This window comes from Corvus moneduloides, chromosome 3 (genome assembly GCF_009650955.1).
Source record: "Corvus moneduloides isolate bCorMon1 chromosome 3, bCorMon1.pri, whole genome shotgun sequence".
Lineage (NCBI taxonomy): Eukaryota > Metazoa > Chordata > Aves > Passeriformes > Corvidae > Corvus > Corvus moneduloides.
Window position 1 is genome coordinate 107,005,242 of NC_045478.1, and position 15,716 is coordinate 107,020,957.

At 50.0% G+C, this 15,716-nt stretch overlaps 1 protein-coding gene across 1 annotated transcript; it reads left to right on the forward strand.

The window, feature by feature from the left end:
* The first annotated feature begins 3,327 nt into the window (after nucleotides 1-3,327).
* LBH (LBH regulator of WNT signaling pathway) lies at nucleotides 3,328-15,300 on the forward strand. Its single transcript, XM_032103241.1, has 3 exons — nucleotides 3,328-3,499; nucleotides 4,249-4,351; nucleotides 12,808-15,300. The coding sequence occupies exons 1-3, from the start codon at nucleotides 3,474-3,476 to the stop codon at nucleotides 13,006-13,008; spliced, it is 330 nt and encodes a 109-aa protein (XP_031959132.1). The 5' UTR covers nucleotides 3,328-3,473; the 3' UTR covers nucleotides 13,009-15,300.
* The last annotated feature ends 416 nt before the right edge of the window (nucleotides 15,301-15,716 follow it).

Below are 15,716 nucleotides of genomic sequence, written 5' to 3' on the forward strand. Positions count from 1 at the left end.
CTTGAGATGAGGGAACGAGGGGAAATCAGGGCAGGTTGAACTCCATTTACTAGAACTGGCTGAAAACAAAAGACAAAAAAATACCAATTTGAAGTGCTTGTATCTTGCTCCTCTCAAGGGAGCAGAGAAAGAGCACAGGGGCTCATTCTCATTTGCAATCAAAGCCTTTGAGCTGATCCTATTTTATTCTCTACTCCCATGTTCTGCTCTGTGGTTGTGGGGCCACGGATGGCAGGAAACTCGTCTTGCTTTGCTCCCTGAGAGAAGTGAGGACTTGGCATTTTAGGATCTGGGATGGAATGAAAACTGATTGCTTGGACACGCCATTTCCAAGGTGGCAGCTCAGCAGCTCAAGGGTTAATCTGGCTCCCTCGGTTTCAGCCTAGACATTGTTATAAAGGGGAAAGCTTGTTCTCAGCAAGGTGGGAGCTGCAGGTACAACAGCCCCTCCTGCTGACCTCTGCAGCCCCAGCTTTTCACATCTGGCTGGGGCCAACAAAGCAGAAGGAGGCACAGCTGTTACAGGACATCTCCCCTGCATGGAGAATGCCTCCCCAGGCTTGTAACACATCTCCCATCCCTGGGATACCTGGATACCTTCAGCAAGGCTTCCCCCAAGGGTAGGGCCAAAGGTGTGGTGTTCCTGGTACACAGGTCACCCACAGAACCTCACCGTGGTGGGGATGGGCTGTGGAGCCGCCCCGATGCAGGGAAGCAGCCAAGCGCGGCTGATGGGAATCACGGGAGGTGTGCCTTTGCTTTCAAAAGGACTATTAACGCGCTTAGGGTTAATCACACGAATAAATCTCGCCGTGGCTTGGTGCCAAAGCGAGCAATAAAAGCACCGATCCCCAGGCCTCCAGATGGGAATTGGCCAGGGCCCGGGCCCATGTTCTCACCCAGCCGTTGGGAAGTAATCTGCATACTCAGTGCACAGACACCCAGGGATTTTGTTCTGTATCATCCCTCCCACGCCCCCTGAAAGGCGCTTATCCAAGTGGAAACTCAAAACTATCTTCCCGTGCCAGCCAAGATGGCAAGGCAATGTCCAGAGGACACAGGCAAAGGGCTGATCTGAGCTGCTTTTTGTCAGTGGTGGCTGCAGGAGCCATGGAGGGTGAGCCCCTGTCCTGGCCCTTGACCTCCTTCAGGGACACTGATGTATCAAAAATTATATACTTAAAGGAATGAGCTTCCCAAGGAGGGCAAAACCTTGACCCTCAAGACCTGCTGATCGGAGGAGGGCATTTACAGAGACATTTTGGAGTACCTGTTGCAAGAGGAACTTGGGGTTTTCATTGGCCTTTACTTCGTACAGACAACACCAGGAAATCCATAGCAGGTGTGTGTATGTTTGAGGGACACAGGCAGGGTTGCTTTGGATGAAACGTCCCAGGGAATTGAGCTATGGTCCCATCTCATGTCCCACGTTTTAGCTGGACATGGTGGGAGATGAAAGCATTTGGGGCAGGCTGCAAAGTTAATTTTAAGAGACTTTACTGAAGCAGCACCCTGTCTCTCTCCTTCTCCCAGAGTGATCTCCCAGCCCCCGTATGTACCACCAGCCACTGACTTGGACTGTTCAGCTTCAAAAAAGTGATTTATAAGTCAAGTCTTTGTGTTCTATTAGTGCAGAAATCAGCAAAGATAGTCAATGTGAATGTATATGTCCCACGGGATGCAGCAGGGAGAGGGGGTCTGAGTGGACAGGCCAGCAAAACACAGGGAAGCTGTTTCCTCAGCACTTTGGAGACTTGGTTGTCTTCTTACTCCTCTCCCTGGCTCCAAACCTTGTTATCAGGAGGCTCGAGGAAGGCAAAGGGACTTGTGCACCAAGTCTCCTCTGCTGCCTCCCTCCCGTGTACCTTGTGGAAGGTGACTGGTGGCCCTTTGCAGGGAGCTCATTCACACCCACTTGAATTTCCACAAACTTGCAGGGGCTCGATTGACTCCTTGTGATTCATTTTAATCTGGCACAAAGTAGCAGCTTGCTGAAGCCTGATGTGAAACACCCACGTACGCTCACATTATATAATATGAATCTAAGGAGATTAAATTATCCGGTCTGAGGAAACGCATGCACGTATGGACGTACACATTTATTTATACACAGTCTGCAGGATAGCTGAGGGCAAAGCTTCCTTTCAGATGCACTGAGCTTGTGCTTTTTTAGCACTTAAAAAATGGGACAAAGAGTGTGTATTTGGCCGTGCATACATATGTGTGTGAAGCACGGCAGCAGCTGTGTCCTGCGTTTGAGGGAAACACGAGAAGCGTTTGTAACTGTGTGCTTGGTTATCCACTGTGTTGGCCAAGTCTGAGCAGCAGCATGGAACGACAGGTGGAATCCAAACACTCCCGGCACCAAACTTCACCTGTCAGCGTACGGCAACATACCGCTCCCTGGGAAAGCAGGCAGAGCAGGGAACGGTCCCCAAAAGCCCTGAGCACCTTTCAGCAGGCTTGGAGAGCCCGGCTCATCCTGTGGCCGAGCCCTGCCCTGCAGGCATGTGCCTCGGGGCACAGCCCTTTTCTTAGGCTGCACGAACACGGGCAGATCGATGCACAATGGCGGGACTCACGTTGAGTTTCGGGTGCCCAGGCCTTTCGCCCGAAGATGTACTTTGCCTTCCAGAAGTTTCATGTTGGGAGGGGAACGCGGGAAATGTGCTTCACCTACAGCTGCCCACAGTGCTCACGCTGCTCGGGCAAGCGAATGGACTTGCTTCTCTCTCTCTTCCTGCCCCTTCCCGTCATTGATTCACATTGGTTTGCTAAATATAGCTCGGACCCGTGAAGATGCTCACTCAGCTTTTACTCCAGCAAGAGGTGCGGGGCAGGAAAGGTGCTGGCAGGAGCAGGGCTGAGCAGCCGCTGCCACTTCTCCGGCACGTGCCGTCCCTGGCCGTGCCCCCGGCCCCCCCCCCACGCCATCACCACCATGAAGGGGGTGGGCTTCGTGAGACCCAGCCCCAGTCCCAGAGATGCTCCGGGTACCGCCGGTACGTCCCCCTGCGGCCGGCAGCGGAGGCGGGGAGCCGCATCCCACCTCGGCCCGGGCTGAAACAGCGGGAACACGCGTGTCTGCACCGGGAGCACCTGGGCTGGGCCGAGGTCGCCACCGCCACCTGTTCCCGGGGCCACGGGGACTTGGGGCGATAGGGACACACGGACACACACACACACGGACACACACACACGGACACACCTCCCCCCGGCGGCGGGGGCGCGCGCCGAGGCCATTCATGAAAAAGTTGACGTCAGGCGGGTGGGCGGGGCTGGGGCCGGCCACGCCCCCGGGGCCATTTAAGGCAGCGCGGCGGCGGGCGCCGGGCTCAGAGCGGAGGCGGCGGCCGCGGCGTGAGGGAGTTCGGTCGGTCCCGAGCAGCGCCGCGCATCGTCCCGCTGTGTCCCGCAGCGCCTGGGTGCCCCTCCCGCCTCTCCCCGCCCGGGGCAGCCTCTGCCGGGACTTCATGTCTGTGCTGTGCCCCCTGCCCTGGTGAGTGGGCGCTTCCCCTGGGGGGCGGGCGGGGGATGGCGGCTCTGCCGATGGGGTGCTGCCGGGGCCGGGGGGCGCTTGAGGCCGAGCCCCTTCAGCCGCCCCCTGCCCTGGGAGGCGGCCGGGCAGCGGGACGGCGAGGGGCCCCGGGGAGCGGTTCCCAGGGCGGGCGGTGCGAGCCGGGCGATAGCGGGACGAGCCGCAGCGGAGGAACTGCGAGCTGCGGGAGCTCGCTTCGCTTCCCCGCGCTGGAAATGCTATTAAGGCTGTAAAAGCCGGGCTGGAACTGGCCCCGCGCGCTCCGCCGGCGTGGAAGTCCCCGAGGTTGTAAAATAAGTCAGCGGGGTCTAAAGCACACCGGCTTGAAAAATTTAAAAAAAAAAAAAAAGAAAGAAAAACCAAAACCCCCGCGCTTGCACTTTATTTACTGTGGTTTTTCAAGTTCAGCCTCCGCCGCGGGGCAGAGCTGGAGGAAGCGGAGTTAAAAGCGAAGCGCTGCTGCCGGAGCGTCCCCGGGTGTGCTTGAGCTGGGCTCTTGGGGAGAGAGCCGGGGAGGTGCTCCGAGGGCATTGGATGTAGCTCTGGCTTACGAGGTACTGAGCTTTTTCCGCTGCCTTCCAAGGGGGGGCAGGAAGGAAGGGACCAGAAAAAGACTTGCCTACAGGCTCTGCTGCTCGCTTCGCTGCTTGACTTGTGCTCCGTCCTCCCGGAGCCCCTCAGATCACTGGAATGCTGTCTTTTGTCTCTAGCGCTGATTATCTGAAATCCGCTGAAATGACTGAAGTGATGATGAACACCCCAGCCATGGATGAGATCGGATTAAGCCCCCGCAAGGATGGGCTGTCGTATCAGGTAAGTGCTTTTCTGGCAGTTGAGGCATTAATCCCATGTGGAATTACCTGGGCTAGACTGTAAGCCTGGTCTAACGTACCTTTCCATAGCCTGACCTAATAGCACGTCTTTGCCATAGTGAGACCTAGTCAACAGACTGGAATGTTTGCTTGGCAGGAGATGGTTGTGTAAAATATCACTTGCTATCAGTGTGGGTTGGCAGAGGATTCAGTTGTTTTGAAGTGACTGAGCCCCCACTCATTCAGCATTCCCGGGGCTCAGTGGGAGATGGGTTAAAGAAGGATTCATGCCACTCACTGGGCTGAGAGGGCTCTTGAGATCTTTGTAACACAGCATAGAGTTGAGCTGCCGAGAGCAGGAGGATGCTGTTTATATGGCATCCACACCTATTTGATCTAGTTCCTGGTTTTCCTGACTGATGTGCCCATTTGAAAGGGTTAACAGTCTTCTGTAGGATACAGTGAGGCCAGCCACAGCCTAAATGAGCCTTGAAATGTCACTGGAGATATCGGTATTTGGGGGCACGAGTTGCATTCATTCTGAAAGTTCTGAGCAATGTAGTTAGCTATTAATCTCTAGATCAATGGCTGGGGTGAAGAAGTGGTCTTCAACTAGATTGAGCCTTAGTCTTTTAGTCTCAAAACCCCTTTCATTTCCTAGCCTGTAGTTAATTAAAGCACAAGTTAGGCACCTTAGCCTCCAAGCTCCATGGCTTCCTGCACTTCCAGGAGACTTGTTGATGAGATCTGACACAGATGCTGAATGCTGGCAGATGACTTGCATCTGCTCTGTACATTGGGTGACTCTTACTGGCAGATCCAGATGCAGGGTTCGTCCTTTGCAGATGTTACACAACCTGCACAGAGGCACTTGCTCTAAGTGTGCATTCAGATGAGGTGCTGTATGTTTGCATATTTATGTCTGAAAAGGGAACTACAAAGCAGCAGCAGTGCGCCGGAGCATGAAATTGACTGAACTTTGGGCCATGGCTCAGGCCTCCAGCAGAAGCCAAAGCTATGTGGAAGAAAAGGGGATGCATTCCTTCTTTTAGTCAGGATTCTGGATAATGCATGTTGTGTGGTTTATAGCTGTGCTTCAGTGCTTGAATTAGTGGGGAGTCTACGGCCTCTCCTCCTCTCTTACAGATGGAGTGCAGAGGAATGACAGTGGTTAGACCTGAAGCAAACTAACCTGCATGTGATGTCTTTATGGGTCACCTTATGAAGAGGCTTAACCCAGTCAGGTCAAAGGCTTCTATTTACCCATCCAAATTCCCAGGGAGAGGAAGAATCTAGGTGCCCTGCTTGTTCTAATTATCACTTCAGCAAGGCTCTTCCCCAAGTGCTAAGGACCTTGATAAGTCTGCTTGGGCCAACTGGGGAACAGGCCTGTTTGGTTTTGAGTGGATCACCTGAACCTGAGCATGTGAGTCATAAACGCTGACAACTCATATCTGTGCAGGGCTTTTGATCCTAGATCTGTTCTCTTTAGTGGTCTAGTCATAGATGATTTTTTTTCAAATGCCTGCAAGGAACTTCACCTTGATGTGAAGCAAACTGATGGCAGCAAGAGTAAAGGAGCTGAAATGCAAGACTCTTATGGCAATAGCAGTGTGTGGGCTGTGTATGAGGTCTACCTCTAAATTAGGTTAGTGTAAAGAGGATTGGGGAGCAGGATCCAGCCTTCCTTCTCTGGCTGCTAGGCTGAGAATGTCACAGTGTAAGTCAAGGTAAGTTGAAAGCATCCTTAAAGGGTTGAAAACTCAACTGAGACCAGCAAGGGCAAATCTGATGCAAATAGCACTATGAACTTTTTGTTCTACCTCAGACTTTGGCACTTTGTGCCTCATCTTGCTGATGGAGAGAGTTTGGTACGTGGAAAATTGTATGCTTGTCTGAAAGCTGTAGTGCAATAACTTAAAACCAGACAGGGCTAATGGAGCATGACTGCTCCTACACTGAGGCTTGTTGTTCTAAGCTTGCAGCATCTTCCTCCACTCATCTGCAGCGTCAGGCGCTCACAGTCTAACAGCCCTGGGCTGGCTATGAGAGGCAAAAAATAAAAAGTGGAGCCAGAACCAGGAGAGGCAAACTTTTAGCTTCAAAAATTTCTCTTGTTCCTTTAGTAGATCTTGAATTTATTTTACTACAAAGATGACCTCAAACTGAGGTTCAAAATTTCTACCTTCAAGCTGTGTAGAGCAGGGACTGCCTGGGAGTTGGTCTGTAGGATGCTGCCTGTGAGACTGGGGGCTGCTTCTGCCACTGGAGGCAGGCATGAAACTGTCTGGACCAGAGGAGGTGGTACAGCACAGCAGCACTGCTGGAATTCTAAAGCACACCAGTACCTGCAGCAGACAGACTTGTTCTACCAAGACTACTGTTTCAAAGTCTTTTTGCCTTTACTTGGAAATAAACTGAGGAAGCAAGCTCATACCCTGAGTATAAACTTCAGCAATCTGATTCCTCTGTCTTGTGGAGTTCATTGAACTTCAGGGCTCCTCTCTGTCTTGGCCCTTATGAAGGGAACTTGGGTTGTTGACTTTTTTTCTTCTGCATCTTCCACCCCCTGGGGTGTCTGTCTGTCCTGGACATTAGCTGAAGCTCTGTACTCCCCTCCCTGGTGAAGCACTGTGCCCTTTGCTGGGCTGATCATCACTGCTCAATGGTGTGAAAACTCAGACTGCAGAGGTAATACCAGTATTAACTGAGTTGCCTCCATAGGCTTAAGGCAAATGTGCTTTCTCATCATAGGAATGCCCTTTTTCCAATTAATATGCAAAATACTTGTAAGCTAGTGTGCTAGCTTCAAAATCTTCCTCTGCAAGACACCTTTCATTTCTGTATTTGTGACAGCAAGCTGCTGAGCCCCCTGAAGATGGTTCAGTCAACAGATTTCAAGGGCCTGAGCAGAAGTGAGTGGTGAATTTGGGGCATGAGTCCCAGAACAGGGCAGCATAGACAAAACAGAAGAGGTGACTGAAGAGATGATGTCATGCTGGGTCTTGTGCCTGCAGTGAGAAGCTATTTCTGGATCTTTAATAGATGTCCCATAATTCCCATGGGACTTACTAAACAAAAAACTCATTGAAATGCAGCTGATGGCTCAAGTTGCCCCTGCTACAAACAGATGTGGCTATGGAGGGCTTCATGCACTTCCTGCCTGGCAATGTCCAGTGAGCTGGGCTGTTCCTGCTGCCAGCCAGAGCTAGTGCACTGTTTGCTGTTTCCCAGCCCTAGAAATACCCATTCTTTGAAGAGCCTCATCAGCACTCTGCCAGCTTGTCCTCTGCTGCTGTCTCCCAGTGGCACAAACAATGCCACTGAAACTGAGGCTGAATTAATCATTTCATGGAGCTGCTGTCAAAACAGTGCCTTGACCAGAATCCTACCTTGCTTCTTGGAAGTGGAGCAGGGTCTGAGCACAATGGAAAATACTTCAAGTTCCAAAGTGTGTGTTCTGAGCAAAGGCAGTGTCCTGAGTTGAGTGTGCTGCTTTGCTGCTGGCTGGTGACTTGCTGGTCCTTCAGGCTCCCGTGTAGGAGACTGGCCTGTGGGGGCTGAGCTTGCCTCATGCCATCAGCTGAGGTTTGGTTGTCATGGGGAGCTTGAGCTCTATTAAGTCGTGATCTCATGCTGGGATCTGTCTAGGTTAATCACAGCCACAGCTTGCTGGGAAGCACGTCAGAGTAGCTGAATCTGGGTAAATAGGCTTAAGGCTCTATCCAGTGGCTGTGCCAAAAGCTTGGTGTTGGGGAAGTCATTTCTGGTGAGTGCAACATCTCTTCACCAGCCCTGGGGAAGCACTGGCTTCCCATGCTGAGGGGCTTGAGCTGTGTTTGCTGGATCCCTCCAATTAAATGACCACCAGTATGTTACTGACCATGGGGCTGTTGGCTCAATGGAAATTTTACTTCCTCTGTAATTGTTTTCTTGTGAGGTGCTTCATGTCTGTGCAGCCTTGATTTGTGCAGGGGAAGTCCTTCAGCAGAGCTGCTGCTTGCTGCTGTGGAAGGTTTTGAGGCAAGGCTGCAAAAAGGTGGTGATAGCAAGCACAGCTGCTAGACAAGATTAGTAGGCAGAGTCAATGTGTATTCCAGGGTCTGGGACCTAAATGAAGGCCGAAGCAGGATATGGGATAAACAGATCCAAAAGTAATCATGTTTGCAGCTATGCTGTGCACAAGTGTTCCACTGAAGTCCAAACTGAGGACAGCAGCTCATTGGAACACCTCAGAGAGTGTTTTTTCCCCCCTACTTTGATGCCTTGTTACTCTGAGGGAAAATGGTTAGATGTAGGAAGTTTCCCTGACATCATGACCTGAGACAGGGCAGTATTTCTGTGGCTGGGGAGTTGTTGTGGCTCATCACCTTGAGTCACAGCTGCTATGTACATACTTGGAGCTCATTCTCAAGTCATGACTAGTGTGTGAGTAAATGTATGCATTGTAGCTGGAGAAGTCCTCCAAAGAGGACACTGAGAGGTGGCTGAGATACTTCCTGAAATGAACTTGCCATGCTTCTCAATGGCAGTAAAGTTTTATTTTCAGAACTTAAATGATGGTTTGGGATTTGGAATATTGCCTCGATACTGCTGAAGAGGCACAAAATTCAGCTCTTCAGCCCAGGGAGGATGAGTGAGATGTGTCCATCAGGGGTGTGTATCCTGTACCTGAAGTGGGATGTCTCCCAGTACGGACTTTGCAGTCTTGTATAGTGCTACCACAATGAAGCAACGCTTTCCCCCAAACCAGTAACTTAATTTGGAAAGATCTCATTTCTTTAGTCTCCCTGTAATACAATTTAAATAGTTTTCAGCCCCATGGGAGGGGAGACAAGCATTTTAACTATGGGTGTTGGTATGGAGTACACATGTGGAAGTTGTTTTGAATTTACAAGTGTCACTTGGATTATGGTAGTGCTGAGCTAATCTTCTTAATTGTCTGACATCTCTCCTGCTTTTGGTGTTTCTCCATCCCTGTGAATGCTGAGAGAGGGTATGAGCCTCCCCAGGGCAATGAAAACTTTCCGTTCTTGTTGCCAAGACTTCATCTGAGGATAGCAAAGCTAGATCATCTGAAGCAGAGGCAAACATGATCTTCCTAAAATCATTTCAAGCTTTTGTTTCAAGTTCTGCTTTTCCCTGCCCTTTCCAGCTGCAAGGCAAGAATTTGGTAGATTTGTGTGTGATCTGGGTAAGTTCATGAGGAGAGCAGTTCCCCAGACATAAATCCAGAGGGCCCTGTAAAAACCAGTCTTGCTGTTAGCAAGAAGCTGTGTTGAGTAGTGCAAGAAGCAACATACGTGTCCTCTGTGGGTCTAGAGGTGTTGGATGTGTCTCTCCATGGTGAGGATTAGGGCCCAGCTACAGGGGGAGGCTCTGTGGAAGCAGTTGCAGCCCCTTGTGCGGTATCATGCAAGTGAAGGGGTGGAAGATACCTTTGAATTGTTGCTAAATTTGCTTTTAGGCAGCCATCACAACCAGTTGGTTGTCACTTGTCCCTCATCAAGTGACCAGGTCAGCCAGGGGAAGGCATCTGCCTCAGCTGTGTGCAAGGTGGCTCTGTGTCATGAATGAGAGGGAGAAGCTAACTCGAGTCTGTTGCCCTCTTTGTGGGGTGGGAGGTGCAGTGTCTTGCTCCCCTGCTCCTGAGCAGGGTAATGTGAGCAGAAAGGCTTGGAGGTGAGTTTTGCTGTTCTGGCTGCTTTGCTGGAGGGTGCAGAGCTCCCAGGTCAGAGCTGAGCTGCTGCATTCCCAGCATGGAGCTTGCTGCAAGTTAGGGAGGTTTTTTTTCCTCCCCATTGTCTAAATCTGGAGTGGGACCAGATTAGGTCTGTGGAACCAATGTAGCATGGCACTACTGGACAGAGAGAGCTGGTGCTTGCTTATCCTTTTCTATAAAGAGGAGTGGGGAGGCTGGTTGGGGTAACCTTTCCACTTGGCTTCCTCACATGTACACTTAGTCTTAAACCCTCTTTTCTTGGGCCCTGGTGCTTGGCCTGCTGTCGCCCTGCCTGTCACATTGGAGGAAATCTGCCTTTCTGTATTTTTTCCATTGACTGTCCACGCCCCTTCAAAGTGCAGTTGCAACATCTCCCTTCATGCTGCCTCAACGATTAAAAAGCATGACTTAGTGGAAAAAATCCTGACCTTCTTGGGTTCGGCCTGTCCTGCAGCTGCTTGAGATAAGATTGTGCTGGGTTTTTTTTTTTTTATTATTAAAAAAGCTGCTCACCACATTTTGTGGATATTTGTTTGTAAGGAAATGACTACTACTTAGTTTCTGGAAAAAAATCTGGCAGGCTATTTTCAAAGAAATTGCTCCAATTTGACCTAATGTGCTTAAAATAATAGCAGCCAAAGGTTAGTTTAATTATTATACTGCTATTTTTCTTGCATAGGAGGCTATTTTCATGACATTATCAGCTTATGTAACCTCTTGAACCACACTTTTTTTTCCACTGCAACCTTCTAAACCATGTAATGTCAAGGATATTTTTTTTCCCCATCCTGGGTTTAGGTAACTTGATGCTTAAGAGCCACTGACTGTACTTTCAGTAATGCACTGTGTGCCTGAAACTGCCTTTGTTTGGCCAAGCAGAAGCCACAAAGCTCCAAGAAACAGTTGCTGTCTCACCGGTGCGGGGAGTGACTAATAGCAAGTAGCTCACACTGTGATGCCCAGGTTGATGTGGCTGTGCTCAAAGGACCTCAGCTGCTCTTGTGCACCTGAAAAACGTGGATGGTGGGAGCCGGTCTCTTGCACCACTGTCCCCAGGACCAGATGATCATGTGCAACCAGCCCCTGATTTGTGCATTACTTTGTTACCTTGCCTGGCTTTGCATTAGGTAGCAGCTGGGTGGCTTTCTCAGCTTGGCAGTCTCATTGCCACAAAGCTTTGGATGTGAGGGAGAAATGAGGCTGAACAGTAGAAGACTGAATGTTGCCAAGGAGGTGATGCTGTAGTTAATAGTTGCTAGGCTAAAGAAGGAGTTGATAGGATGTTATTTCACTTTCTGTGGCCAGGGCTTCCCAAGGTGGTGGGTACCCGCATGATTGGCGCAAGGAGAAAGAGGCTTCATGGTTAATGCTCAGGGCTCCTGGACAGGGAGTCTGCTTTGGTATCTGGAACCACAAAGATCAAAGCAGATCAGGTCTTGCTCTCAGACTGGCAGTGCTGCTCCCTGTAAGGATGCTCTTGCGACTCACTTGAATGCAGATGACTTTCAAAGAAGAGTACAGCCACATGACTTCTCACCTGGCCTACAACCTCAAGGGGAAAATGCACTTTGTCATTTTCTTCTTTGGGGTGTTTAAATGCAACTCTAATGTGAAATGGGCACTGATAAAATTGTTTGAAATAGCAGGTGGTGGTTTAACCTTCTGGTTGTTTAAACTTCTGGTTAATAACCAGGAGATCTGATGTGGCAAGTGGATTTTAGCACCCACCAGTTCCCTTCTGGATGAGATGGGATTTGAAGCTGTTCCCCTAGCAAGTTACCCACAAGTAACACAACATTTTCTGTTCACGTTGCAATCTAGTCGTGCAAAGCTGCTGCTAATGCTGCAGCAGCAGTTTTATTCCTGTACTTGTGCTTTGCCTCAGTTCCTAGTAGGACCAAAGTGTGCATCCCAGTGGCACTGCCAGTGAGTGTGGGCCCTGGTACTGCTGCACTGCACGAGCCTGTGCATCCGTGTGGCAAGCAATGGGTGGGAGGGAATGGGTAAGGTCTGTGCACCTTGAAGGGCTGGAGATCAAGGAGTCCTCATAATCACTGCATGAGAAATACAGTGCATAACTGCTGGCTATGGCACAGGTACCCCTTTCCTGAAGAAGTGTGGTCCAGTCCCTAGCCCTTCCATAAAATGAGTGTCCTGCTCAGTTTTGCTGCTGATGTATGGTAGCTGTAGTGTGCAGAACACTGCCAAAATTATCTCTAAAACGCAGCTGAGCTATTTCAGGCTGGCACTGTGGCCCTGGAGTGATACCAGGCACAGGCCCTTGCTGCACGGGCCCTGGCTTGCCATGAGCCTCCTGCCTCCCAGCAGCAGGGCCTGGAGAACAAGCCTGTTTTCATGTGCAGCCTGACCAGCAGCAGGAAATGAGATCTCAGATTCTCTGATCGAGATAGCTCTGTGTGCAAACTCAAGAGCATTAATGCAAAAGCAGGGCTGGGGGGGAGAGGCATTTGGATAAATATCCAAAAGGGCAGACACCTATTTGCTGAGCACTATCCAAGCGAGCGCGTGCTTCAGAAGCCTCTTGGGCAGTGCTCATTTCCATTACTTGGAGACTTGAAAAGGTTATTTACAAGTTCAAGAGTATTCCCATCACTCAGTGGTTGACTCTGTGTCCAGACTAGTCTGCCCAGGAGACCTAAATGTCTCGAGCTGGGTTTTGGCTGAGACTGTGTGAATGCAGCCCCTCTCACAAGCCTGTTCCTTGGCTCTTTCAGATCTTCCCTGACCCCTCGGACTTTGATCGTTACTGTAAGCTGAAGGACCGCCTGCCCTCCATTGTGGTGGAGCCCACGGAGGGGGATGTGGAGAGCGGGGAGCTGAGATGGCCGCCTGAAGAGTTCCTCGTGCAGGAGGAGGACGAGGAAGAGGAGGAGGAAAACTGTGAAGATGCAAAGAAGGACAACAAGGAGCAATAAATGGCATCTGAGGAAAGGCAAGGGACTGCACCCTTCTGAAGGAAGAGCCACTCTTTTTTTGAAAGTCTTTTTAAAAAGACAAGTTCAATTTTGCACCTGCGAGATCTTAGTTTTTTTGTATTCTCTGTATCAAGAACTGAAGCCCTCGGTGTCACCAGACCTCCTGAGGAAGGAAGGAAGTAACGCAGAGAAATGTTTGCTGTTCTCGAGATCATTATCTGTATTTTTCCGAGGCGGAGGCAGCAGTGAAATTCCAAGCACATGGCAGAGGGTGACCACGCGAGGACTGCTGGAGAGGACTGCTGGAGGGGGGAGCTCGGGGAGGGGGAAGAAAGTTGGAGGTGGCAGCGTTTGGCTGGGAGCTGCCTCTGGCTAAAAGCATGAGAACAGAGCCGAAATATCTCAGATTTGCCTTTCTTACAGCTTCCATTTTGTGTGTTGGGGGGTGGAAGGGTGTCCATAGCGAAGCATGGCTAAATGATCTAGTGACAAGGGGCCTGCAGCTCTCCCTGGTCTGGCACCTCCTAGGGTAAGGTGAGCATCCATAGGAGTAGTCTGGTTTCTTGCTCTTGCTGTTGAGCCTGTTTTCCAGCCACTTTTCCCAAAGTTACTTTCTGCCCCTTTGTTTGCCTTTAGACTCTTCAATGCTGAGCAGCTGTATTTGCAGGGTAGCGTTAGGCTGCTGCTTGTCGTCTCTCCTGCGATGCCCTAGTTTGTCTTGCAGGTGGTGAGTGTGAGGTGATGTGCATCCGATGTAAAAAGGTGCTTCTGTCTGTGGCAAGAACACCTCAGATTCTTCTCTCCTATTTGCTGAGGCTGCTGTGGGGTGGTCTCGTCTTGTACGGTGCCCCAAGCCCGAGGGTGGAGATTTATGCCTCCTTGCCTTGGTGTCCTTGAGGTTGTAGGGTTTTGTGTCTCTTAACTTGCTGGTCAATGGGCTTGAGAGGGCTGGGGTGGGGGGTTCTCCTCCAGCTTTGCACTGCAGGGCCTCCTCAATGCAGGACAGGCTGGTGGGGGGGTGTTGTGGGGAGGGCTGCCAGACCTGGGGGTCATCCAAAGACGAAACACCAGATCTAGTGTGGATCACCAGTGGGGTTTGCAGGATGGGGTCTGCTGGGAGAGGATTAGCCTGGGTGTCCTTAGACAAGATGTGTTCCTGCTTCTTAGTGGGGGTGAAATGTTCATGGTTGCTTTAATGGAGTGCAGACTGGCTTGTGAAGTCTGTGATTGTCCTTTCTTCACCATATCCTTCCTCAAGGAGAAGGCCAGTCTGCTGCCAGACAAGGCAACCTGCTGCTTTCCTGGAAAGGGATTATCTTGCAGCTTTGGGGACCAGCTTGGGAGCCAGTCAGTCTTGGGATAGGATGAGAGCAGTTACCACCTAAACCAAATCTGGGGTCATGGAAGAGAAAAAGAAATGTCAAGGCCTTAACCAAACTTCCATAATAATCCCAATGCCACCCCCCTTTGCTTATAACTGGTTCCATTTTTAAAATCTATTTGGACATGTGTGTATTTGTATTTTTAATACCTCATGAGTAGTTAAACGCTGGTGGGGTTTGGGAACTGCTTTTAACATACTGGCAGCACTGTTTTAGTCTTGTCTTGCTTGCGTTTCAACATAATGGCAATAATTTATCAGCTCTGTGTAACTATTTTCAGACAGATCGGAGTTTGGAGATGAGTTAGCACAAAGCAGGAGAAATTCAGTGTTCCTACACTGCAGCTGGCCTCTGGCCCAGCCATGCAGACCCAGTCAGACACTCTCCCTGCCCACCTTGGTGGATGGTTGATCACTGAATGGCCATGATGTGGTGATACCATTTTCTCTAGCGATGGATTCAGCTGTTGTATCTGTAACACTTGTTCTAGTCTCGCTGTCTTACTGGAATGAGCTTGTACACCTGCATACCAGCCAGTCGTCTTAGTTCTAAGTGTTACTCTCTATTGGTCTCTACCATCTGTACCACCAAGTCAAAGCTCTATATCAAAGATATTACCATGTGGGCAGCAGTGAGATGGCAATCCTTGGACTTCAGACCTGCTGTCTGCCCTAAAGACTTGCATATTTCTGTCTGCATCCTTTTTTTGGAAGTATTGTGTATATTTCTATTTGTTGTTGAACGTATCTAAAGAACAAAGCACTCCAGTAAAACTCCTCCTGTTGTATTATATACATTCTATATTTCTGTAATTCTTTTTTGAGCCTCAGGGAGAAGCTAGCATTTTTTTCAAACTACATTTTTGTCACTGACAGTTGTAAATAAAGTTTGAAAATGCTTTCCAAACATACTGGCTTTGTTTTTACTGCAGAAGTGGGTTGGGATGGTCAACCTTCCAGATCATGGCCAGCCCTGGTGTTTCAGGTCTTAGGTGTGCTGACTTGCAAGGCTAATGCACACACCTGAAGAGACTCATGTCTATCAGTTGCGCCTGGAGATGCTGGTTTCATGCTTGTGGCCGGCCTCAATTCGTGCCCTATGGCACTGGAAACCTAAATCAACTTAAGAGTGACTTAGGTTTCCAGTGCCATAGGGCATTGGAACTTGAGTGAGGGGCAGCACCTTTGCCTTCCATCTTCCTGTGATTGCTCATTGCTGTGTGAAAGGCTGCAGCAAACTGCTGCTTCAGCTTATTTGTTCCTGAAAAAAAATCCATATTTATATCTGTAATCTACATCTACCCCCTTACCTAACCTTACAGAACAT

Excerpts from the sequence above, each read along its gene's own strand:
- LBH (XM_032103241.1), top strand. The coding sequence starts at position 3,474 with ATGTCTGTGCTGTGCCCCCTGCCCTG. Across the intron at positions 3,500-4,248 it reads GTGCTGTGCCCCCTGCCCTG|CGCTGATTATCTGAAATCCG; the intron begins GTGAGTGGGCGC and ends TTTTGTCTCTAG. Across the intron at positions 4,352-12,807 it reads AGGATGGGCTGTCGTATCAG|ATCTTCCCTGACCCCTCGGA; the intron begins GTAAGTGCTTTT and ends TGGCTCTTTCAG.